Source organism: Pyxicephalus adspersus, chromosome 8 (genome assembly GCF_032062135.1).
Source record: "Pyxicephalus adspersus chromosome 8, UCB_Pads_2.0, whole genome shotgun sequence".
In the NCBI taxonomy this organism is placed as follows: domain Eukaryota; kingdom Metazoa; phylum Chordata; class Amphibia; order Anura; family Pyxicephalidae; genus Pyxicephalus; species Pyxicephalus adspersus.
Window position 1 is genome coordinate 40340472 of NC_092865.1, and position 25319 is coordinate 40365790.

The 25319-nt window shown below is 35.4% G+C and overlaps 1 protein-coding gene across 1 annotated transcript in view; it reads left to right on the top strand.

The window, feature by feature from the left end:
- HMCN1 (hemicentin 1) overlaps positions 1-14928 on the top strand; it is a 132611-nt gene extending 117683 nt beyond the window's left edge. The window contains 10 exon segments of the mRNA XM_072420118.1: positions 234-484; positions 1110-1156; positions 2211-2363; positions 5964-6098; positions 10656-10769; positions 11386-11511; positions 12085-12213; positions 12297-12416; positions 13209-13332; positions 14370-14928. Of these exon segments, the coding sequence (XP_072276219.1) occupies positions 234-484; positions 1110-1156; positions 2211-2363; positions 5964-6098; positions 10656-10769; positions 11386-11511; positions 12085-12213; positions 12297-12416; positions 13209-13332; positions 14370-14736 (1566 nt within the window). The 3' untranslated portion in view covers positions 14737-14928.
- Positions 14929-25319: the final 10391 nt, after the last annotated feature.

Genomic DNA, 25319 nt, shown 5'->3' on the forward strand with positions numbered 1-25319 from the left:
TTATTATAGTTGTTCTTTATCTTGTATTATGACTCACTATCTTGTTTGTACATTGTGTACATTCAGTGTCACTTTTGTGTTTTTTTTTTTTTTTTGCTTTATACAGTCTGTTTCAGATATTCACACATTTTTACATTCTCAATTACTTTTTTCCAGGAAAAGGCAACACATACAGTATAATTCATGTTTTTATTGGTTATGCATATATTTTCTCCCTTATATTATTTTTGTAGGGTTACACTGAGGATTATATCCAGACAGGCCTTGGGCAACTCTATGCATATTCAACAAGAATGTTCAATCAGGATGAAGTGAGTGTGCCATACACATGGAATCACACTGTCAGTTATGACCCCAGCAATGGAAAAATGCCTGTCATGGTAGAGACTTTGCATGTGTCTTCTATAGGAGCAGAATACAACCCACTAGAAGAAACTCTAACCTTTCAAATGCATGCTTTCATCTCCAAAGGTATGAATTATAGGTGGAACAAGAACCTGTTGCACTGAACACAAATCATAAACTGTTGTTCTTTTCATTAGTGTTGTTTGAATATCCTCAGTTTAGTGACCATTTGGCTAAATTGTTTCCAATATTGGGCATTCTGCATATCAGATATCATCCTAAACACCAGAAAAGTCTATGTCCACTATAATATTTAAGGTAATTGTAAATCTGCTTGACATAATAATCCCACCAAAACTTCAGTGTTTATTTCCAATAAATACAACTAAATTATTATTCATTCAAGTACAATGTTACAGTGCTTTAATGACTGAGACTGATGTGCTAGTAAAGCTGTATTTATTGTAAATGTTTACACTTTACCACCATGTAGTTGAATTTAAAATCTTGTATTCCTTATAAAACCTTATATAAAGTGATGAGGGAGAATGCCTGTGGCATTCTCGCGAAAACTTCCGATGGGTCTGCGAAATGTCGGCCAATCGATTTCGCCAAACCATCCGAATATCGAAGAAATCATTATGATCCCCGGGCACTAGAGGTTAATTAACCTCTATTACTCCTGGACCACAGTTGATTCTCAAGGCAGCAATCGTTCATGCAGCCCTGAGAATCCTCCTGATTGCGATCCCCGGGCACTAGAGGTTAATTAACCTCTAGTGCCCCGGGATCGCAGTGGATTCTCAGGGCTGCAATCCTTCATTCAGCCCTGGGAATCCTGTGTGCAAACCTTGGCACTGGAGGTTAAATGGGGACAAGTCTCCCCATTCAAAACCTCTAGTGCTCAGAAAGCACTAGAGGCACTAGAGGTGCCTGAGGAAAGCTTTCCTCAGCCAATCAGAGAGTACTAGAGGTTTTGAATGGGGAGACTTGTCCCTATTTAACTTCTAGTGCTGGAGATCGCACCCTGAGCTGATCAATGAATGTGCATTCATTAACCGGCACATTCATTAATCAGCACAGCCTGCAATCTTTTTTTTTTTTTTATGCTGAGGTAAAAGTGTCCTGTCCATTTCATGTACAAGAAATGTAAAAAAAATACATGTGATCCTGTCCCATGATTGTGTACGTTGTTGTGCACTGTTATCTTCAACAGTGATATCTGTTAGGGCTTGTACAGACCTGATGGTTTACATAGGACCTAAGAATACGCTTTCATCTGTGAAGCTGGGTGATCCAGCAAACCTGGAATTGTTCTCTTAAAAGTCATTTGCTATTTGTTAGCAAATGTTTTCAGTACTAAACCAGAAACTTTAAATAATATGAGACTTTTATTTAGATGAACTCTTAATATTACATATACTTTTTTTTTTTTGCTGCACTCTTGTAATCAATCCTTTGACATCCTGGGACAGGCAGGGAGTTGTGTTTATATGGTGTAAATGACTGTATGCCAAACCTGCAAAACAATGCACCCACTGGGGGACAGATAAACACCAGGCTGGGCTAAAGAAAATGGGAAAAAGAGGAATGTTTGCACTGCCATAGGGAAGCTTGGGGAAAGTAAGAAGAACTTAGAAATAACAATCCAGGACTGTTTGGTCAGTAGTTTTCATGTCCACTTCAAGGCATAAATGTAAAAAGTAAATAAGATTTTTAAACAAGTTTTATTATACATAGTTCTTTTATTGGGTTGTTATGATAAAAGTGCTTCCTAGCAACTTTTAGCTTAAAGTTGTGTAGAAAACATTTTAATTTCTTTTCTATGGGCCAGATGGTTTGATCTCTATGTTTTTCCACAAAAGATTTTCTAACCTATGTTTATTGAATACTTCCAGATGATGATGAATGTGCCATCAACAGCCCATGCTCACACTCATGCCATAATATTATGGGAAGTTACTACTGTTCATGTCCCAAAGGCTTCATGACTTCCGCAGATGGAAGGACATGTCTTGGTAAGCTTTATTTTATAACTGTGCTTTATTATTCATTATAGCTCTATTTAGTTACTATTACATCCATTAGCTTTGTGCATAAACATGCAGAGTTTCCACACCACATGTGGTTTTAGTCAAAGTGAAGCAAAATGTTAAAAGTGTAAGCTCAGGGGAAACCCTATAAATATTGATGTTATATGCATTACCAAATAAACCAAACTGTCGGCATTTAAGTCTTTTCAAATATAGTATTTTTATTTTTTAATATATTTTAATTTTTTTCCCAGAGCAATAACCTTTTTATTCTGGAAATTGCTTTTCATAGACCATAACAACGGCATTCAAGAAAAATTCTCATGACATTATATGATACATAAAGTGAATTGTTGACCGACATGTAGTAACCCAAAACAGTGGATAACATTTAAAAGCAGAATTCTGGACAGATATAAAAAACAAACATTAGTACAGCTTCAAAAACAATGTTATATACACTACATTTATTTTAAATGATGGAGATAAAAAAACAGAATTTGACCAGGGAACAACCTTTTGCTGCACAGAAGGCTGGGGTGTGTGAGGAGAGTAGAAGCACAAATCAGTCCATGTGCAAACAAGGAGCATAAATAGCACTAGCCTTTGGAATAAGGACAATTTCTGAACTGAAACTGAATAATGCAGTAAAACATGGTTTTGTTATTTTATCCTTTATTATGCAAGTAATTCTATTTTTGGCTGGAGTTTTACTTTAAAAGAAATGTATTTATTTTATTTAAATGATCTTATTTATATTTTGTTGTTTACAGGGTTCAGTAGCTAACACGGAAACACAACTGGTTTAAAGAATACAGTGACTTTATTAGAAAAACAGAACTGTATATACAATAAATAGTAAAAACAAAAATACTGGTTTAAAAAGAAATAGAAAAATAAATAAATACATTTACCCAAAACTAAGAAAACAGGCAGTGTGATATGGGAAGTCAAGCTCTGTTACTTTTCAGGACCCCAAAACACAAATAATTCTCTAAGTGGTATATTAATTTCTGCATATATATATATGCCTCACTTCTGTGTTGCAGCTTTCCATGCTAGCTAGTATCACAGGTTTTCCATTCTATTTTTGCCAGCTCCTTTCACAGTTCTTTCCTCACCATCCATGTTAGCTCAAGGCACAGGTCCATGGTGTACAGATCCACACCATACATGGTACCTTATGTCACAGATCTCTCCATACTGTCCTCTCCCAACCAGCTTATATCTCATCAGTCCCCATAGTAAACACTCCACAGTTTCTTGACATCATGCCCTTACAGTAGATATTCCCAGATAAAATATATTCCTCCAAGCCTATTTTACACACCTTGCCTCTTTGGAAGACATTCCTGCTGGGCAAACCTACCCATACAATGTAATCTGATTGTGAATACACTCTGCATTCCTCTCCTGCACATACTTTCCACCTGCACACCATCCACATTATTTTTTTGCGATACTGCCCACTGTCATACCCTTCCTATTTCTCTCCTGCACATACTGCCTGCTTAAATACCTTGTGCACTCCTCTCCAGCATACTCATACTTCCAACTATAATACCATTCTATTTCCTCTCCTGCACATACTCCTCACGGTAATATCCTTTAAACTCCTCTCCCACACATAATATCAACCGTTACGGTGTTACACTCTCTGCATTCCTTTCCTGTACATGCTATCCCCCAAAATACCATTCGCACTCCTCTGCTGCACATCTTATCCACCACACTTCATTCAAGTACACATTGCTCACCATCATATGCTTTGTAATGCTTCCCTATACATACTGCCTGCTGCCATTCCCTCCTCCTTTGAGAAGGAGGGATATGGTCATCCTATAAAAATATATAAATGGTCCATATACAGAACTCAACTTCTCAATTATTCACTTTAAGGTCATTACAAAGAGGGCACTCTCTGCGTTGGGAGGAAAAAAAATTTAACCTCTGGATAAAGAAAGGAATTTATCACTGTGAGGTCTGTGAAATTGTGGAATAGGCTCCCTTCAGGAAGTAGTTTTAGCAAGTATTATAGATTGCTTCAAGAAAAAGCTGGAAGTTTTTCTAGAAGCACAGAATATAACTGGGTATTAAAGTTTTAACGTAAAGACATCAGGGACTGTTGATCCAGGGGACATCTGATTGCCTTACGGGATCAGAAAGGATTTTTTTCCCCTATTGGAACAAATTGAAACTGGGTTTTTTTGTCTTCCTCTGGATCAACTATGTCTATAGGGCTTTTTTCTGGAATATGTTTATTGCCCTAGTGGTTGAACTTGATGGACCTATGTCTTTTTTCAACCTAACATAGTATGTAACTACATACTGGTAGGAAGTATGCAGCACATACTGCCTACCTGCATGCCCTCCACACTACTTCTCCCCGTACTAACTAAAACACTTCTACAGCATTTTTTCTGATATCCCCAACCTTGCCTGTTCTGGAACAGGTATACTTTTTCAAGTATACAAAATCTATCCATTTTTTGGTAATATTGTAGCAATCTTTTAAAGTTAAAGAAAAAGGAGGCTTACATGAATGCAAAACAAAAAAAGTATTTGTGTACACAAATCACAAGACACTTCTGTAACCATGAATGATTATTAGGTATTTTTCCTAATAAATAAATTATTTATGACATATTTTCTCCAACTTACTATGTTGTGGATACCACGGTACACTTAAAGCACAAACATTGAAACAAACTACCGGTAATCTTCACAGGGTTGGAAAATAAAGCTGTGGGAAAGTATGTGTGGTTTTCAGAGCAGCTAGCTATCTTGTACTTGCTTTGGTAAAATTGTACAAAAAAGGGATGCTTTTCTTTTATATATCAGTTTCACAGTATACAGTGGGTGAATTTGACAGAACTTACTTAAAGGCTTTATCTTCTGTAGCGAACTTTTACATAAAACCTATCAAGTAGGGTGCCATTGTTAAAATTTTTATGCATGGTAAGCAATTTAAATATTTTCTAACTAACAATGGTTCTAATTGAAACTCAACATCAACTTTTATTTCTTTAGATTAGTTATATTTGTAGAAAATATTCATACATTCTATACATGTTTTAAAAATAACAAAACGAAATCAGGGTTATTACTTTAGACAGCAAAACTCCAATAGTTATAAGTACAGTACTTTAACCCATATAAACCAATCACATTTTATTCTGAGCATTGAAAATATTACCTTACTTAGTATAACACAAGACATTCTTTGCACTGAAATATTACATAATCTTTAGAACATTTTCTTTATCTGTCTTTAAAATTTACTTTAAAACTGTTCAAGGAAAAATATCAGATACCTAGAGGTACCTACAGCATTGAATCCCTTGTTTCAGACTGAATGCTACTCCACCCTGAGAAATGAGTGTCATTCTTTCCAGCAAAAAAATTTCAGTTATTAGTTTTATGCCAGGGGTGGACACCACTTATGTTCCCTGTGCATATTACTATTCCCATGCTTAAACATGCACTTCAGTTGAAGATATGTGTGTAAATGCAACTTAAATTAACAAAAAATCTCTATATATATTGCACTGCAAACAAAATGTGATAGAATGTGATATTTTATAGATGTTGATGAATGTACACTGGAAGAGTCTGTGTGCCACAAAAACCAAGATTGTAAAAATACTATGGGTTCTTATAACTGTGTGCTGAAGTGTGGAAATGGATTCACAGTTGCTTCAAATGGCCTGGACTGTCAAGGTACTGTATCTGTAAATCATTGTGTTAACAGATTTGTATTAACAATATTAAATCCTGTAAAATTTTACAAATTCATACTTTTATGTTTTTTTTTTCTAAGTGTTAGGATGATTTTTTTCCCTAAACTGTGTATAGTTAGTAAAACACTAATTGCAGTATGGCTTTTGCCCTTACTTATATATTTAGATTTTACAATTTTAGGTTAGCTTTTAAGTGTGTCTATGTCTTTCCTTACTATTTATTACCATCTGAACCCACATATATTGGCATGTTTAAAGGGTGACAATGACAAGTTTCAAAGCTGACACATTTCCCCTAACATGGGGAAATTATCCCTTAGTTTTTTTCAAATCTCAGGTGTAGGGGGGGGGAAGAAAATCTCTCAGACCTCTAACCCTTCTCCATTCTATCCAAGAAAAATGTGTGGGAGTTAGGTGTAAGGATAAGGATTAAGATAAATCCAACAGTGAGTTTGATGGGAACTTCTGCTGTTTAGCACCTCTTCTGAGTTCTAAAATAAGCAGTACTGAATGGATCAATAGAGGAAAATCCTAGGAAGAATTTACCCTTTGAGACAGGGGTGTCAAACTCAATTTCACAGAGGGCGGAAATTAAAAACTCAGACCAAGTCGGGGCCCAAACTTGAAATGTATTTAAAAAATAGGAAGTAATTCCTTCAAATTAAATATAAAACATTTTTATATGGAAACAAAGAGGTATTGCTTAACATTCAATTTGGAACAAGAAAATACTTGGCAGGGCAATGTATGCACTAATTGGCCCCTAGCTACAGTTCATAAATAGATTTGAATAAAGATGGCATGAATGTTAATAATCAATTGACACCAAGAAATGAAATGAATGTTACACATGTAAAAAATATGTGATCATATCTTCAAAACTCTTGTTAGAAAAGAAAAAGAAAGTGTTTTACAAAAGAGACAGAAAAGAGTGACATCTCATTTTGATGGTTTCACACTTTTCACACAGATAATTACCTTGTACTTTTGTTTCCAGAAGCATTTCTTGCGTCTATGGAACTGCCCAATGTGGAGCCGCATAAGCAGACAGGTGTTACATAGACGCAAGATGCGAGTGATGCCGGGACTGCAATTCATTAGGCATTTGCGAGCAGGCGGGCCAGATGCCATTCATTTTCCTAAATCCTGGGCTGGCCAAACAAAATGACTTTGCGGGCCAGAGTTTGACACCCCTGCTTTAAGAATAAGATTTGTCTTCCATAAACATCATGTTACGCTTTGGGAGACAGAGCCTCGGGGGGCGCTATGACTTGCACAGTAGTGGTGTGAACATTGGCAAGGGCCAGGGTACAGAATCTAAGCAGCTGCCAGATTTCAATCCTTAAGCACACCACAGTAGGCTGGGTGATGCACGGTACCAAATCACTAGGCAGGAGAAAAGTCAAAGTAGGCCAGGGTTGAGGCAGGCAGCAAGTAAGAAAGGTCAAGAACAAGCCAGGTCCCAAGAACCATAAATTCAGGAAATAGACCCCGGTGACACAGGGGAACACAGAAGACATAGGAAGCGACAGAATGCACAGGTGACATGGGAGACACGGGGGTCACCAGAGACACAGAGGAACACTGGCACAAGGGAACAGGCAGGGAAACAACAGCCTGGGCAACAAGGTGTTAACACAGGAGCTGGACTGGGAAAGTACTAAATAACCAACAGGTGTAGAGGAAATGTTTGGCAGAAGTAGGGGGCTCAGCACTAGTGGAGACACATTGCACGAATGCAGGGTGCTGTGTCTGAGCTAGCTATATAGCCAGGGGCAAGTAAGAGGCTATTTTGTGATTGGCCAGCAGGCAATACTGATAAAACTGGGTGAACCTAGGGTCAGAAAATGTGCAGGAGAGAGGTGCCGGCACCTTAGTGAGACGGAAGAAAGTGTGACACATCAGTTGGGTTCAATGACTACAATTCACAAAGTTTGTGGCAGGGTAAACTACCTGCTGGTAGATGCCTGTTACCACTTTCACGTTTGCTGCTTATAAACATATAAATATTTTATATAGTTATGTGAGTTTGGTGAGTCTACACCTAGCAACTAAGGTTCCCTGAGAACCCAAATGGTTCAAAAGGGTATGAGGATTACAATATCAAAATCAGAGTTAATGTAACATCCGTTACATCAGTGATTTTCAACCACTGTGCCGCAGCACACTAGTGTGCCATGAGAGATCTTTAGGTGTACCGTGGGAAATTATCTAATTACCATTGTCAAGTGTCTGTGCTGTAGTGACTGGCAGAGTAATGTAATACTCTTCCATGTCAGTGGGTGGCAGTAGGTAACAGTTTTCTTGTTTATTCTTAGAGACAAAAGAATTAGCTACAGAGTGTCATTTTGTAACATTTTTGATTTGTGGTGTGCCGCAGGATTTTTTCAATGTAAAAAAATGTGCCGTGGCTCAAAAAAAGTTGAAAAACACTGCGTTACATGACTGTTACAAAATGATAAGTAACAAAGTTTTATGTCAAGAGCAACAAATTAGTATTACGGCCATTAGTTGAGCAGCTATTAAGGAGTATCTTCTTGCATTATTTAATCCACAAGAGGTGGTGTAGGAGGTGATACAAAAGGTGGGCAATATCAGAAGTATTTTGACACTGTACTGTCCCCAGAGGGACAGGGAATGAGTTTGACATTGGATGGTAGCAAGTGTAGAGAGTAAAGCACCATGGAATTAAACATCAGTTTGATATGGGCCCTGCTACCCTCTCCAGCCAGTTATGACTTACTAACTTATTTTTGGGAGTTCCATCTTTATGCTCTATCTCTAAGGCATCCCTAGGACACTTTAAAAGAACAGACATTTGGTATACCAATAAAACTGTTTTCTAAATAGCACTTTTAGAAGAGATATAAGGTGATGTTTAATTTAAGTCACTATTTCCTTTCCTTTATATCCATTCATCTATGCCATGCTCTGTAAAAACTGCATGAGCTGCCTTCATGATGTCATCAATGTGTCTGGTCGTCTGATTTTCATCTAAGCTATGGGAAAGAAACTTTAATTTGAGGACAGTGCATTCAGTATCATGGTATCACAAGTAGTGAAGCAAACTGTTTGTTTTATGGTGCTGACACTAACTGCAGACAGCTGTCAGTGCGGAGGTAGACGGTTTCCTGCACAAGCCCAGTTTTATACATATCCAGTGTCTGAAATATACCATTGCTACACATTAAATTTTTAATCTCTTAAAAACTTGCTTTTTCATGTACAGTGTTTGATGATTGTCGCTGACAACTACCAGGTTAAAGTTAATGCGTAGCCATATAGATATCACCATGAATGTTACTCATCTACAATTTTTTTTAATGTCATTCCTACATTTACCTTTTAGTGGCTACAATTTCTTTTCTAGAATTTGCTCCTGTCTGGCTGCACAGTGCATCAGTCACTGGTCTTGGGGAGGGATATAGTAACACGCACTATATGGCTTGCATATGAGGCTTGAATGAGAGGTAGACAGCTACTAATAAGAGCTTTTACATAAGGCCACACACACTACCTTCTGATCAACATACATTGTCAGTAGGCATAACTGCAAATATTTTAAATTTAAAGTCTTGCAATTCAAGGGAATGAAAAGCATTTCACCACTTAATTGGACAAATGAAATATACCTGTAACTTTGCTGGGTTGTGTACAGGTAAGAATGTGTCATAAGTCATTTTTGTCATACTTAAACCAGTTTTGGTGTCTGCAGCTATTGCTGCTGTACGTGTGTCTCTGCAAAACAGACCCATTTCTGAACTCTATTCAAAATTACATCCAGTTTAGGAGCTCCACTCAACAGGACAGATCTTGCTCATGTGTTTAGATACTTTCCATGATCGTTTATATTGTAAATTCAGCTGCACACTTTCTCTGATGTCATATCCAGGAAATCTTTTAGGCTTGCTCACTGTAATTTGGAATTGCACAAACAGTATCTCATGATATGGCTAGTCTCTTTTTCCCAAGACCATGCTTCTGATTTTCTGATTAATTTTCTGGTTCCTGTTGACAACTTGTCTCGACTGACTATGATTCGTGTCTGCTCCAAACTTTTACCACGTTTTTTTTATTATGATTTCTGTCTGACCACTAGCCAGGGACCAGAGATGAATGACAAATCCGAAAATAATTTTCACCAGTCTTGCCTTATCAACTCCTACAATCTATACACAAAAAAGTACTGAATGTAGTTCACTCAGTCAGCAAAAGACTCCTACAACAATGTAAAGAACACTTTCCATTAACAGGTGGGAGGTTTTCATTCCTTTGATGCAATATTTGACAAGATTTAGTGCAGCAACAGAAGAGCTTCATCCCTTAACTTCACAGCTACACTAAATAGATTCTTCCTATCTTTTATAGTACAGCTATTGGTTAGGAATGTGCAGTGTTAATATCCTTTTCTTTTATAATGCTGTTCTGTGTTAATGTGCTTAAAGAAGTGTTTAAAGAAGTTTTAGTAATTCCCTAACATCACAAACATAAGAATAGAATATTAGGGCTACTTTACTTTTTTCTTTTTTTTTCCTAGACATTAATGAATGCCAGGAATCAAATCCTTGTCATCAACGCTGCTTCAACACCATCGGAAGCTATCGTTGTGGATGTGATCCGGGTTATCATTTGAAAGGCAAAAGTTGTTTCGGTATGGGTTAAGTTAAATGTATTATGTTTTGTTTTTTACTGTAATAGAAGCATACCACACACAGTATGACAATATTCCATGCCACAATATGACAAGTATGTAATAAAAAAATTACACACAATTACAAAACAACTTCTAGCTTTAATGTAAAAATTATCGGAAATCCAATTTAATTAAATGTGTAATTGAATTGATTTACTACCATTTGCTAACATGTCTATTCACAACACATCAGAATCCCAAAAATCAGTTTCATGTTGTATTTCCTAAATATTCACATCAGATTCAATCATTTTATTGTATCATAAGTTCACATCTGAATAATCTTGCATAATTCTTACTTAAAATGAATAGTTCTACCTGTATAGTCATTGATGGTCACAAATAGAAAATCAGAGTGAATATCTCCAACTGAGACACAGCTATATAAATCTCACCAGTGTTCTAACTGCTTATTACTTTATCCAAAATCAAAACATAATTTTCCATTTAGATACCTTTTTTTTTGCCCTTGAAAATTCTTTTAGATTTTAATTATAGGGTACGGGTTACATAAAGGAAGTTACTAATGTGAAACATAGATAATAAGCTAGGCAAAATAACTATTGTCTTTTAGATTTAAATGAATGTCATCAGAATGTATGCCGACCTGACCAACTTTGCAGAAATACGCGTGGGAGTTATAAGTGCATTGACATTTGTCCCATTGGATTTACAAAGGGAGAAAATGGATCATGTGTAGGTAAGTGTTTTTAGATAGTAAAATGCAGTGATAGGTAAGTACTTATTAAAATAAAATATATAATATAAATAATAAAAATATAATAAAATATATAAAGTTTTGGAATGATAACTTTTAATGAACATTGGATGACAATGGAAAGTGAATTTGTTATCTAATGTCCCTGTATTCTCTTCCCACAATTTCAGCTTAAAAAAATAAAAGTTACCTTTACAATGCTTTTCATCTTTTAATGCATAAGTTTTACAGGTAGCTGAAGACATTCTACAGAAGTATTTATGTGGGTAAATCTTGCACTTGCTTTTTGTGAAAAATTAATTAATACAATACATAAGATATAACTTTGCAGGAACCATTGCATGTATGTATAAGAACCAATCATACATATAGAATTAAAACAAAATATTATTTATTAATTTACACTAACATGATTACATTTACAAGCAGAAAAAGTAGTAGTGGGTTTTATTCCAGGTCATTCAATAACTTTTTGTTATTAGTTTTCTGGAGTCTTGACAATAAAGTAAATAATAAAGTATTTCTAAATATATATATGTGCTCTGATGACTTTAGATGTTGATGAGTGCAGGGATTCTTCACATCGTTGTAAAAGCAATCAAATATGTGAAAACACACGCGGAAGTTATCAGTGTGTTTGCCCTCGTGGATTCAAGTCTGAGGGCCCTGGAAAGCCGTGCATAGGTATGTGAACCTGACTACTTTAGTCAATTCTGTTCATTATTTATCTTAAATGTTTCATTCAATTAATTTGTCTTATTTTATAGATTTAGATGAATGTGAAAAGCAAGATGTGTGTCAACATGAATGCAGAAATGTTCTTGGAAGCTATCAGTGCCTGTGTCCTTCTGGTTACCAGCTCATGGCCAACGAAAAGACGTGTCAAGGTACTACTGTCTATAGTTCTTCTAAAAAGATTTTTGCATGATTTGGTGTGTGGTTGGAGTGCTTGTCTATGCAACCAGTCCATGCACCAGTCTCCTCGTGCTTCACAGGCTAAAATATTGTCCCACTGCCTGCTTTTTATTGTCCCAATTACAGCAGCAGAAAAAAATTACTGTATAGATAATTTTTATATCATATTCTGTTTAGTGTTGTGCATAAAGCCTAGCTTCAAGCTCGGGATCACTAACCCAGAGCATCTCTGAATATGTGTATATAACTTTTTAAAGGTGCATTTGGCCCAGTGATGTTGCAGGTCCAATTATCCTTCTATCCCTAGCGATAAGCAAATCCTTAATGCTGAAATGTGTTAATGAGCCCTTGATTCTATAGCAATACAGAAAATGGGTTGAATAATGCTAGGTTTCATTATGGAAGAGGACCAATGCTAGATTGGCCAGTGTGTTAGTTGGCACTAAAGAGGAGAGTATATATATATATATATATATATATATATATTAATATTTATATATTCTAAAACGTAACCTAGCTGGTGAGGGACTTTGGAGTCATGTAAAGTAATTTTTTTTTTATTTTGAAGAGATTTAAATGGATTTGGGTCAAAGCTGAAGGGACATCTATCTTTACATACTTCAATTTGCCAATAATAAAAAAACATCTTTTAATTTATTTTTTCCTTATCACTTTAAATAATTTAATGCAAGATGCAGATAATGTAACCTACAATATTTTTTTAAAATATGGAGATCGGGCTCATTAAGTATTTCTCTCAACAGATATAGATGAATGCCTTGTTCAAAATATTCAGTGTGGAGTAAATCAGATGTGCTTCAACATGAGAGGAAGCTACCAATGTATAGACACCCCCTGTCCTCCTAACTATGTGCGGGACTCTTCTGGGTAAGTTGATATCATGTAGTATGTAGTGTCATTAGGACAATAATCCCGTATTACTTTTATTGCTCATTTTGGTGAACAGGTTTAATTGCTATGCTGATCTGTCTTGATACATCTGTAGCATCCCTGAATACATGGTTGTCTTCTTGGATTACAAAACCAATCAATTGCAGCCAGGATATGGAAGCAAACCAACAAAAAAAGCCCTACACGTCTTTCCATGAAATGTGTGGCGTCTTTCTTTCTATTATGAGCTCTTACTATCTTAAGCAAATTTTCTGTCATTTTTTTCTGCCAGGCTATAACTGTATTATTTTACATTTAGGTAACTAAATGAATGTATTTTTTACCCACTAACCCTTTTTTTGTCATCAAAATAAAGGGTTATGGCGGAGAAGAGTTGCTTGCAGATGGTTTAGTAGCTTTGCTGCTGTTACACTATCTGTTGTTTGGTTGCTGAAGTGACCATGAGCTTACAGGCTCTGATGTTAAAATTACACCTCACTTATTAATATAAGGTCTAAATTACTAACCATTAAATATAGTTTAATGCAACAAATGTAAATACCTCAAGATGACTGAGTATTATTCATCTTGACTAATGACTAAGCCTATTGAAATCCTTTACAGAGCAACAAAACAATGAACCTACTGATAGGGGGAGAGAACCACACCTTCTCAGTCTTTACTACAAGCTGGGAGTGGAGAGTGGACACCACTGTATTCTGGAGAAAGTAGGATCCCCTAGCTATGCTGTTTGATAGGAATGTAAATCTCAACTCTGGGTGTACAGGAAAATGTGTTTGCTAGTGAAACAGCTCAGACATATATGTTAATTATCTGAGCGTTTAGATGTTTTCCTAGAGTACAGTGATAAGGAAATTTTAATCCAGGTTTGTATTCTAGGTTATATTCCTTTTTAATAATGTTGGATCATTTTTAGTTAAGCATTTGAATATTTGCATGGTAATTAGGACAAAGTACGAGTATTTTATTTATCATTGTCACTAACAATATTTATTACTTTTGAATACCACCAGGTATTGTTTGAAAAATTGTGCACCAAATGATCTGGAGTGTGTTCTTAGCCCCTATGCTTTGCAGTACAAGCTGGTTTCCCTTCCTTTTGGCATCGCCGCAAACCAGGACTTAATTCGTTTGGTCGCCTATACACAAGATGGTATATTACATCCAAGAACAACATTTCTGATTGTTGATGAAAATCCTACCCTTCCATTTTCTATAAGAGAAGAGAATATGAAAGGTGTCGTATTTACAAACAGACCACTTAAAGAACCAGAAACCTACAGAATGAAAGTCAGGGCGTTATCATACAGCACAAATCGCACCATCGAATATCAGACTACTTTTATTGTTTATATTTCAGTGTCTCCTTATCCTTACTGAGGTGTTTGAACATTAAAACATTCTGATGTAGAAAAACATTTCTGAGAAATAAAATCAAGTGACTGTAAATTGTAAATGCTTGCACTTCAGCAATCACTTGTAAATATGAATATGATAATATGTTGTAGCCAATGACAGACAGACTTCAGCCTTTACTAGCCTGGCTACAATAAAGTAAGATGTTATCATTTTTTTGTTGATTGCTCCAATTTCCACAGAACAACAGCTCTATGGAATAACTGAATCTATGGAATGAAAAGTTTGAACAAAGGTTTGCCTTCTCTATTGATGTATAATGGACAACTAAAGGAAAATATATTAGCTTTCAATAAAGCAGGGGTTGTATGTGTCACTAGCAGGTAGAATGGTATTCTAAGAGATTCAGAGTCTAAGAAGTATTCAGTGTTACTCACCGGTGTTATACAAATAGAACAAAAGTGTCAAGACAAATATTTAATTCAAATGAATATACAAACTCTTGAAATGAGGTGCAACAGAAAAAGGTTAAAGTGAAAAAGAAAAAAACATATGGATAGAGCAACAAAAATGGTATCAACAATTTAATTCTTCTAGGGTTGATTTACTAAAGGAGTATAGGCTGCTCAAAAGTGAATTTACAATTTGCAAAGTGAGAATTTCCTTAAAGAATGGGCTGCTTTTTTTTAAATATTTTAAATATTTTTAAATTTTCCCTGGCAAAGTTTACTTAACCGCTACAAGGTCTGTATATTCCAGAGTAAAATTACATTTTCACTTTGGGCCTGTTTATTCAGAAAAAAAAATTTTTCTTAAGATAAAGTGTTCCATAGATTTTATATTTTATGATATACTAGGATATTTTGGAAATATTGCTTTGTAAAAATTATTATATTTTCTACAAAAACTATAGATAGGTATCATTTTAATGTACATTCATTTCATTTTATTATGTTGTTTGTCCTGTTTAGAAGTTAAGAATCACCCTAAACTGTATAAGGTAGAGTAGGTCAGGCAGATGTAAACTACTTTAATAAATATCATATTGGAAAATTAGGGTTGGGGTAGAGAAGGGTTCGACATGAATTACATTTTTTATTTTATAAATATATATTTTTTTGGAACAGATCATTTTGGAGAGCATGTGACTGGGAGATTTACAGGCATGAGATTGTAGCTCACTGGTATTACTATTACTATCAAATGAAAAATCTATTTTATAAAAACTACCGCTGGTGATACTGATATAATCGTTTTTAACCCTTTATGAAATTTTTATGGTTTGGTTTTAACAAGCTTGAGCACATATGCGCCCAACTTGTGCTTAGAAATCTGTCAGTGTGCAAGGTGCTATTCAAGGTAATGTTAGCACCATTTAATGTGTGATGATTTTCATTTCCTTTAGAAAATATGGCTAAATATTAACTCCCACTACCATGTTTTGTGAGCAAATAACTTGGGAAACAATGTTTAAACTTTCCAACCAGTTTACTTTATCTTATGTGAATGTAACATACAATAGGTTCTGTTCCTGCTGTACATGAGTACATCTGTGTTTAGCTTAATAGTAAATTAAAATCGAAGGCAAACCAGTGGATTATACATGCTTTTTTATTTAGCTAGATGTCAACAGGACTCATTACGCTAACACCTGTGTCATTCCAAATGGCAGGGAATACTATGAATGAATATGCAATCCCCAGATTTATTCTAAATAGCGTAAAATGTGATATTTATCTATCCATCCCTTCTCAGCATTTACCTAATCTGCTGGTTCTTAAAATGTAAAACTTTTATCGATAATTTCTTACCTAATTATATATATATATATATATATACATTATAGGTTTAGGTTTCTGTTTTAGGAATGTGTGCATTTTATGTTTTTATTTCAAATGTTGAGAAATGTTGTCTCACTATATGTATATACATATACATACTGTTCCTGCCAAATAATTTCACTTGTACAATCTGGTCTGCTTTTCAAATGAAGTTGGCAGATTCTTAGCCATTAAGAAATAATTTCAGTCTGTTCTGTATATTATGCAATGGCTAAAGATTTGACAGTTCACACAAAATGTGTCTGCTTCCTCAAAATAGATGAACATGGTACAAGATGAATTTATCATACGGAAACTAATTATGGCCTGACCCATTAGGATGAGAGAATGTCTCACAACTATAAAATATGATTTGCTCCTGGGAATAAGTCTGCTAAAATTCTGTTAAGCCTTTAAAAGATTAAATTCTGGATTGTACCTGAAAGAACTGCATTAGAAAATAGGAATCCTGTTTAACTGTAAAAAATGTTACCTTCTCAATATAGAATAAATTAAAGGTAATTGATAACATTATATTTATATTGTACTGTTTAAATATTAGCACTGCCTTAAAACCACAAGTGTTTGTGCGGTTCTGAAAAAAATATTATTACTTATATTAATTTAAGTGGAGCAAGACATGACAGAAGATGCTGAACGATGATTTACTGGGAACTAGATTGGGCAATTAAGCAGCAAAAGCCAACAAGACCAGGAAACCAGAAGTCTCTGCTCTGACTCAGTGCATTACATGGACAGGAGGAGTCATTGGGTGTTACTTAGCACATCTAGTCAGTAACAAAGTGTACTGTGATGTCACTGATTGCATCATACCCTGAACCCATACTAAGCTATCTTGTGATTCTGTTTTAAAGTATATTGAACACTAATGTAAACCAAAGCTTTATTACAACATTTTACATGATTAGTTGCAAAAACATTATTCAGCTCTTTTCCTAGAAGACATGCTAAAAACCTAATGATAAACGCAAAGTAGAACTTCACAAAGACAGAGAAACAGAGGTCATATGAGGAGTATGTACTAACTGCAGAAAGATGTCACAGGGAAAAATGGAATGCCCACTGAGTTCTGATTTTTTGAACAAAGAATGGTAGCTAAAAAGCAAGTTGCAGAGACGGGGAAAAAAGTAGAGGAGAGGAACTTTGTATATGGTAAAATGAACAGAAGGAAAAAGCAGGGGATAAGTAAGAGATAATTGCTGGAAGTTTAATTGGGGTGGATATATACTGTATACCCCAAGGGAAAAAACGTTTAGTATAGTACAGCTCTTGCAGGAATAGGAAGTTGCTTTAAGTACCCCCTGTTTTGCTTGAATGCTGGGTTAGGCAAGCCTCCAACACCTCCGAGAAGCATTTTACTTCTTCTTTACTAGTAAATGTACTATGTTAACTGACAATTAGCCAGTGCAGGTAAAATGAGTAGCCATTATTATTATTATGTAGCTTTGATATACTATGTAGACAAAACAATTCCAATTTGTCATTTGGAGGTAAATCTACAGATACATGGTTTTAAAACTAACTAAATGAAAATTTGAAAATTCCACTTTATAGCCTACACAAGAATATTATGGCTGCCTCCACAATATTCTATGCTAATATCACCACCACCGCCCAAAAAAAATTATAAAACACCAAGGTCAACAAAGACACACTTTACTAAAAAAAATAAACACACAAACTTTTTAAAACTTTAGATTGTGTGAAGATGACAAAAGTTCACTTAACTTCTGTTAGTTAATCTGCTAGTGAAGTAAGTCAGCAAAAAAATGTGAAAGCATTTAGAGGCATTGCATATAATGGAACAGATTACAATATTATAAGTGCTTTGACCAAATAGGAACATGATGACATTCTGTAGTTATGAAAAAAACAAGTTAAGCAAAGACAGAATAGAGTACTTGGAGAAGGAGGAGGAGGTAAAAAATTAATTCTTTAAAGCTTTTCGTTCTGATGATGACATTTTGAAACATGCCAGCAAATAGGTTATCAAATATGTATTAAATCTATTAGACATTACAAGATATTAAACAGAATTTATTCCAAATTGTTGAGTTGGTGGTCCTTTCATATAGCAACTTCAGAGCTGAACTTCAACGTTCAGAGCTGTGATCATAGTGCCCCACAGAGGAATGTCTTCTGGCATTAACTATCACTGACTGTAAGTCTTTTTCCTTTCAAGGTTCAAATGAAAAAGCATGATTATTCTGTCTAACCATATCATCTTATTGGGACTGTAATTCTAAAATGTAGCAAAAGTAGTAAATCCTGCCACAAAATCTCAATTTAAATTTGATAAAATAAAATACTATACTTGTAACATTAGATGGTCTTAATATTTAAAATTTCTCCAAACTCATTCTAATGTAGCACAGTGTATGCAAATTGATATGGCAAACTGCTAACTGCAAACCTGGCCAATGCTTTGCGACCTAGATACTTCCTGTGAGAACTTAAGTACATCCTGTGAAAATCAGATACCTCCTGAAAATGTAGTGTCAGGCGAAGGAGAGACATTTATTTCCTCTTCTCTGAGATGGTGATACAATAGGAAATGTGATGTATAGTTTTTGGCTGGAACCCCTAATCTGCTAAACAAGTTGGACCTTTTGTGATTATTTACCCTGAGTGGAACCTTTAATAACATTTATTCTATGAATAATATTTGCAATGTTTATATGTATGAAATTATTACATAATGATTTGCCAATTATAAAAAAAAAATCTCTGCTTTTTTTTGCTTTTACTACTTATCAAACTTTCCATGATGCAAAAAAAACAATGTTTATTTTGGCTTGGCTGGCATTGTAAGTTTTGGCTATAAACCCCATGTTATATGTTGGCCTTTGATACACTTTAGCTATACATACTTTTAAATTATATATCTGCTAGAATAATAATTATAGAATAAAGCAAAAGAAGCAGGGAAGAGGTTGGCTTTCATTTTTCATTTGGTACATGCTGATCTCAAAACACCCATCTGGGCGACACCATGTTCTGGCATCAAAAATATATTGTGACACTAAATATTTCCTACCAGTGTAAAATCTCTCAATTTGTTCCTAGTATCACACTAAAAAAGCAAATTCAGTCATCACTAGTGAATGATGGTCTGATGAAATCATCCTATCTAAGCTGACTGACCAAAAAAACCCCACCCATATCTTAACACTTATTTTGACTTTCGCTTCATCTGTCATCCTTTCATCTCCTAAAATAAACTGCATTTTCTAGGGATCAACCATGACTCATTTATTAATGATGTGTTTTGCCAAGAACAACACCTATTGCAAGTGTCTTGTTCACATTGTAACTGAATGCTGGTGGGGGAAATGTCAGCTTTTTTCTGGTAAACGTTGAAACAACCTTTCCCAGTAAATCTTTAAAAACATTTAAATTAACTAAATGTATTTCACACATTTTCTGCTTACAATATTAACCCAGATGCATTTAACAGAACCGTTTTTCTACAAATGGAGGTATAATTCTGTTCAGCTGGGTTTAAAATCCTGGAAAAGACAAGTCCTATATTCTGCCGCGCACAATTACTATTATTACACAGAATTTATACAGTGCTGACATGTCACACAGCGCTTTACAATGCCCATAGGTATGTTACTAGCTAATATCCCTACCGTATTGGTATGTCTTAATACAGTCTAAGGCCAATTTTGGGGGGAAGCCAATAAACCTAACTGCATGTTTTTGGAATGTGGAATGAGGGAGAACCTGCAAACTCCATGCAGATAGTGACCTGGACGAGATTCGAATCAGGGACTGTGCTGCAAAGGCCAGAGTGCTACCCTCTGAGCCATTGTGCTGCTGACAATAAGAATCTTTTTGCAGCTTTTATTAAAATTACATTCACAGAGCAAGTGACCAGGTTTTGCATTTTTAGCAGCCTATGCATTTTTTATTTTGTAATAGACATTAAGAGTCTGGTAATAAAGCTGCAAATCTGATATTCCCCAAAATATTCTTTGGTGAAGAATTAATTATTGTCACTAAAACATATTTGAAGAAAAAGAAAAAAATATATTTACATTTGTTTGAGCATTATTTGAGGCTACTGGTACAGTGCAGGCAAGTAGACGAGTATCTTTTTTAGCTTGCAGTAAACATTTTCAGTGTAAAATAGGGGTATAAGGCTTGGGGAGTGTTCTGTGCTGTATTTTTAAGTCACAATTAAAAGAAAGGAAAGAAAAAATGCAAACAACATTACAGTGTAATATTTTATATAAAGGATTAAATATTAGAATTTTGGACTATTAGTGCACAGCTTTTTGTGGGTCACAATTCAAAAGCAGTCCAAACTGCTTCATTGTGCCCTCCTTTTGTAAAGATGGCAGGAATTCAGACTTTCAATTAAAAAGGTGGAAACCAATTAGTGCTCCCTTATCCTTAATAGCCATTATCCATGGGTTTGTGCACAGGTATTGAAGCATAAATTGGGTGAGTAGCAACCTCATCCCTACTTTTACAATGTCATACATAGGAAGGACTACATTCTTGTTATAGTTGGCCTATCAGGGTAAACATATCTCTCTTATGAAGGTTAACCATTACAAAACATTTCTTAATCCTTTACTAAAATAAATAAAAAAAGTTTCTCTGTGGAAACACAAGGAACACCATTTGGACTGAAAGTGGGTAGGGTGCTTGCTTTTGGACAGCAGATGTTCATTGAAAACAATGAGAAAGTACAGAGTAATGCAAAAGTAATTATCTATCTACAGTAAGCATTTGTTTGAGCTTTGGCGGTATTTACATGGAATGTATATACATTTTAGAACAGCCTTTAGTCAGAAATAAAAAAGGTTTGGGGTTTCTCGTAAGATCATATGCTTAATAACAGCATGCAATGCCAAGTTGCAATATCTAAAGCTAGTAAAGTGCTTTCTCGTTATAAAAGAGGAATAGACTGCAGAGATAGAGAAATAATCCTGCCCCTGCACAAAGCATTGGTCAGACTACAGTCCAGTAAAAGATAACAGTTTAAAGTAAAGATAACAGTTGATCCAAGGTATGACTATGTCCATAGGGTTTCATATCTGGGAAAAGTTTATTTTCGTAGTGGTTGAACTTAATAAACTTATGTTTTTTTCAACCTGACTTACTATGTAATTATATAATGATGTCTTTAGACCAACCATTTCCTGGTGGCAACCCTGATCACAACAGAAACCCTAAAAAGTGTTTGAGTGTAATCTTCATGTGCGTTATGAATGATATGCTTTGGACATGCTTGATAAATGCCTACCACAGCCTTTTTCTTATCCTAAATTTATATAGCATATTATTAGCACAGACTACATTTCATGGACTTCATTGCCAGTTTCCCCAATTATTTTTACACATGAGAACAACTACTTATAACTCAAATAAAAGTAATGCTTGTGAAACACAGGGGACTCTTTATTATTGTGAAAAAATAACAAGTTTAAAATGTAGGACAATTTTTTAATAGAAATCTCCATGAAGAAAATATGCAAGATGATAAAGCCAAATGTTTTACTTATGCATGATTTCAGAACTAACCTAGCTGAAAAACAAAAACAGCCTGCTTAATACAAGGTGCCCTTTCAAATAAACTTGGTTAATGATAGACTAAATAAACATGGGGTAATTGATTGCTCAATTTTTGTAAGAATTTGCTGTAGCACGTAACTTCCAGAGAGATTATTTAAAAAAATATAAATATTTGTAAAATATTGAGGATATGAAAAAATCAAATTACACTTCAGATGTGGCCTGTTTTTAAAATAACTCAAAATAACTTGTCTCATCCTATTCATGGAAGGACAAATACCTAACCCACATATTAAATTAGCATTACCTATTATTATTCCTAATCTTTTGCTAAAATCAAAATTGTGGCCACTTACATCATTACTAACAAACTCTCCAAGCATGAGAACAGGGTAAGTACTCTCCTGTACTACACCAGTGCCAGTATTCAACACATCATTGGAAATGTATTCTTACTGTTCGGTATTAGCCTTACCCACTTGTTAGCCAGCTGATTGGCATGCTGATGACATTATTCACACACTCACCATTCTCAGCAGCCCACACACAGCAGGCCATACACGGGTGAAGGTGACAATACCAAGCAAGCCTTTTTTTAGTATTATTTGAGTTTCAACAACATGACTGGACATCATTGCATATTATGTTGATGGTTTGTAAATGAAAGTTATTAATAATATCAATAAATATGCCTATGAAAGGCCAAAGCAAATAAGGCATAAAACCAACAATATTATATTGTTCAATATATACTGCAAACAAGGATGGCAATGTATCCAGATTATTTTAAAATCTGAATATAAATGTTTTTTTTTTCATTTTAAAGGTTTTCACTGAGTGTTTAAGTAGCAGAATAGTTAACACTACATGCTGTCCTCTTTTGCAGCTTATATCTTACAGAGACCAGTAGACATCACTCACATGTACCCAAAGACTAAAATGACACCATGTTATTACAAATGCTCTTTTGCACAGTTTATACACAAAGATCTTACATTTTGAGTGAGATTACCCTAAACTGAATAGAAATGTTTGGGGGACTACTTAGTAACCAGCAACTGTTAATACAAGGATCACTTCGGAGGTCTGGGCTTACAGCATCATGTACAGAGTGCATTTGTTAGGAAGAGTGTCCCTTACATTGCAGGTCATTGGATGCAAAAATGTTTACAGTGTATGGCTTGTGGTATGGCACCTTTTGCCCTTTGCTTTAGACAAAATAGGGTTTGGGGAGTACAGTCGACAGAAAGTAAATAATACCCCCAGGATTGGCTTTAGTCCCCACAGCAATAACCACCAACCAGCGTTGGACTGTGAACCTGGGGCCTACCAGAGAAAGTGAGAAAATGGGCCCACCAGAACTTATAACTTTCACTGTACAGTGGCATTTTGTTTGTATGGCATCAGGAATGAAGGGCCCACCATAGTGGACACCTAATAACCTAATTTTGGGGCTACATGACTTGGGCCCATCAGAGTTTTATGTCTGATCCTCCTGTGGGACAGTATGACCCTGCAGCCAACACTGGGCTCAGTACCTGCAATAACAACCCTAAGGATGGGTTCAGTGGGTGTAATAATAGCTGCCAACATTGGTTTCAGTGATGACAATAACAACTCTTAGAATTGAAGTGAGTAGCTGTGAAAAAAATCACTATTGGTGGCGTTGACTGCAGTGAGAACCCACCAGGATTTGAGGTGGTAGTTGGTACCACAGAGCAATAAATCTGAACCAAGGCTACGCCAACCTCCCAAAAAAATAGTTTTTATGTCTGTTTGTGTTACTGTAAAGACCAGGTATGGGAAAATCTACCCAGGTTCAATTTGCTGAGTCTATGAGAAATACGTTTTGCACCTAAACTTTTTTCATTTTCAGGAAAAATAGGCAAACTACTTAAAAAAAGGCATGGAGAGCTGGGCATTGCCAAGTTGTGTAAAGCCATCTCCAGGACATGCTAAAGATTCTCTGTGAGTTTCAGAGAGTAAGTCTGGACAATCAATGTGTAAAAATGATGTCTCATGCTCCATGAACTACTTTCTTTCACAGTATGAGCCAAATGAATCATGGCATTGTCATCTTGGAATATGTCTGTGCCATCAGGAAAAAAATCCATTGATGGAAAAACATGGTCATTATATTTTTACCATATAGTGCTGCTGATCTAGACCTGACCAGCTGAAGCAGATCATAATAACACTGCCTTCAGATGCTTGAGAACTTTTTGGGAGCCAGACAGTGTATATTAACCCAGTGTATATTAAAGTGTATATTACTTTATTTAATTTATTATTTTGACATGATTTTGTGTTTCAAACTTTATTATACTCATATTATTATATTATACTGTAAAATGAAAATCAATGTACCGCTTTTAAAGATATAAATCCGGACAGAAATGAACTGCCCAGGAGGTTAAAAAAAATACAACACAGTAGGAAGAGGGTGCATTCATGTGGGTTGGATGGCAATGAAGTTCCCTTCCAAATATCCACCTCTCATCCAGTAGAATGAGTACACTAATGCATTGATACCTCTTCCCAGAAAAAGTTAAAGTACACACAGATGCTATAGTGTAAAAAAGGCATATATTGAAGAGGGAAAGTCACTGATAGATTCTTATTAATAAAAGTACATCCACATGTACAGCAATGTCATTCATAAAGACTTGATGACCGATCATTTTAACCTGTTGCATTCTTGTCACTTTATGACAGATCATCTGTGATGTGGTTATAGTACAGGGAATCCCTGAAGTATTTCTGAAGGTACAAAGGAAACATACCAGTGCTTGTTTTGGCACCGTATTTGTGCTAGGCAAGATATGACCAGGTTTGGTTGCCTAAAGCGACCACAAACCTTTCTGGCCCTCTCCCACCCAGCAGGAGATTCACCACTGTGCAGTGAAAGATATGTGGCATGCTTAATATACCATATGTCTGTGATTGTTTTACACTGCTGCTGACAATATGGGCCAGCAAAACATAAATTATATTTTTCCTATTCTGGTGTAGGCCAGAGATGACCTATGAAGCAAAATAGTGGCTGAAGAGACTCCTGTTGTGGGAGCGAAACTACTGGAGAAGCCAGATGGATGTTGGAGAAACCTGCTGCTATTCAACTATTTTTAACCCAGTAGAACAATGTTAAGTATAAGAAAATAGAAAACCCCATAAAACAAAAGAGAAGCGGGCACAGTAGCAGAAAACAACTATAGTTGCTGCTGATACACACATAAA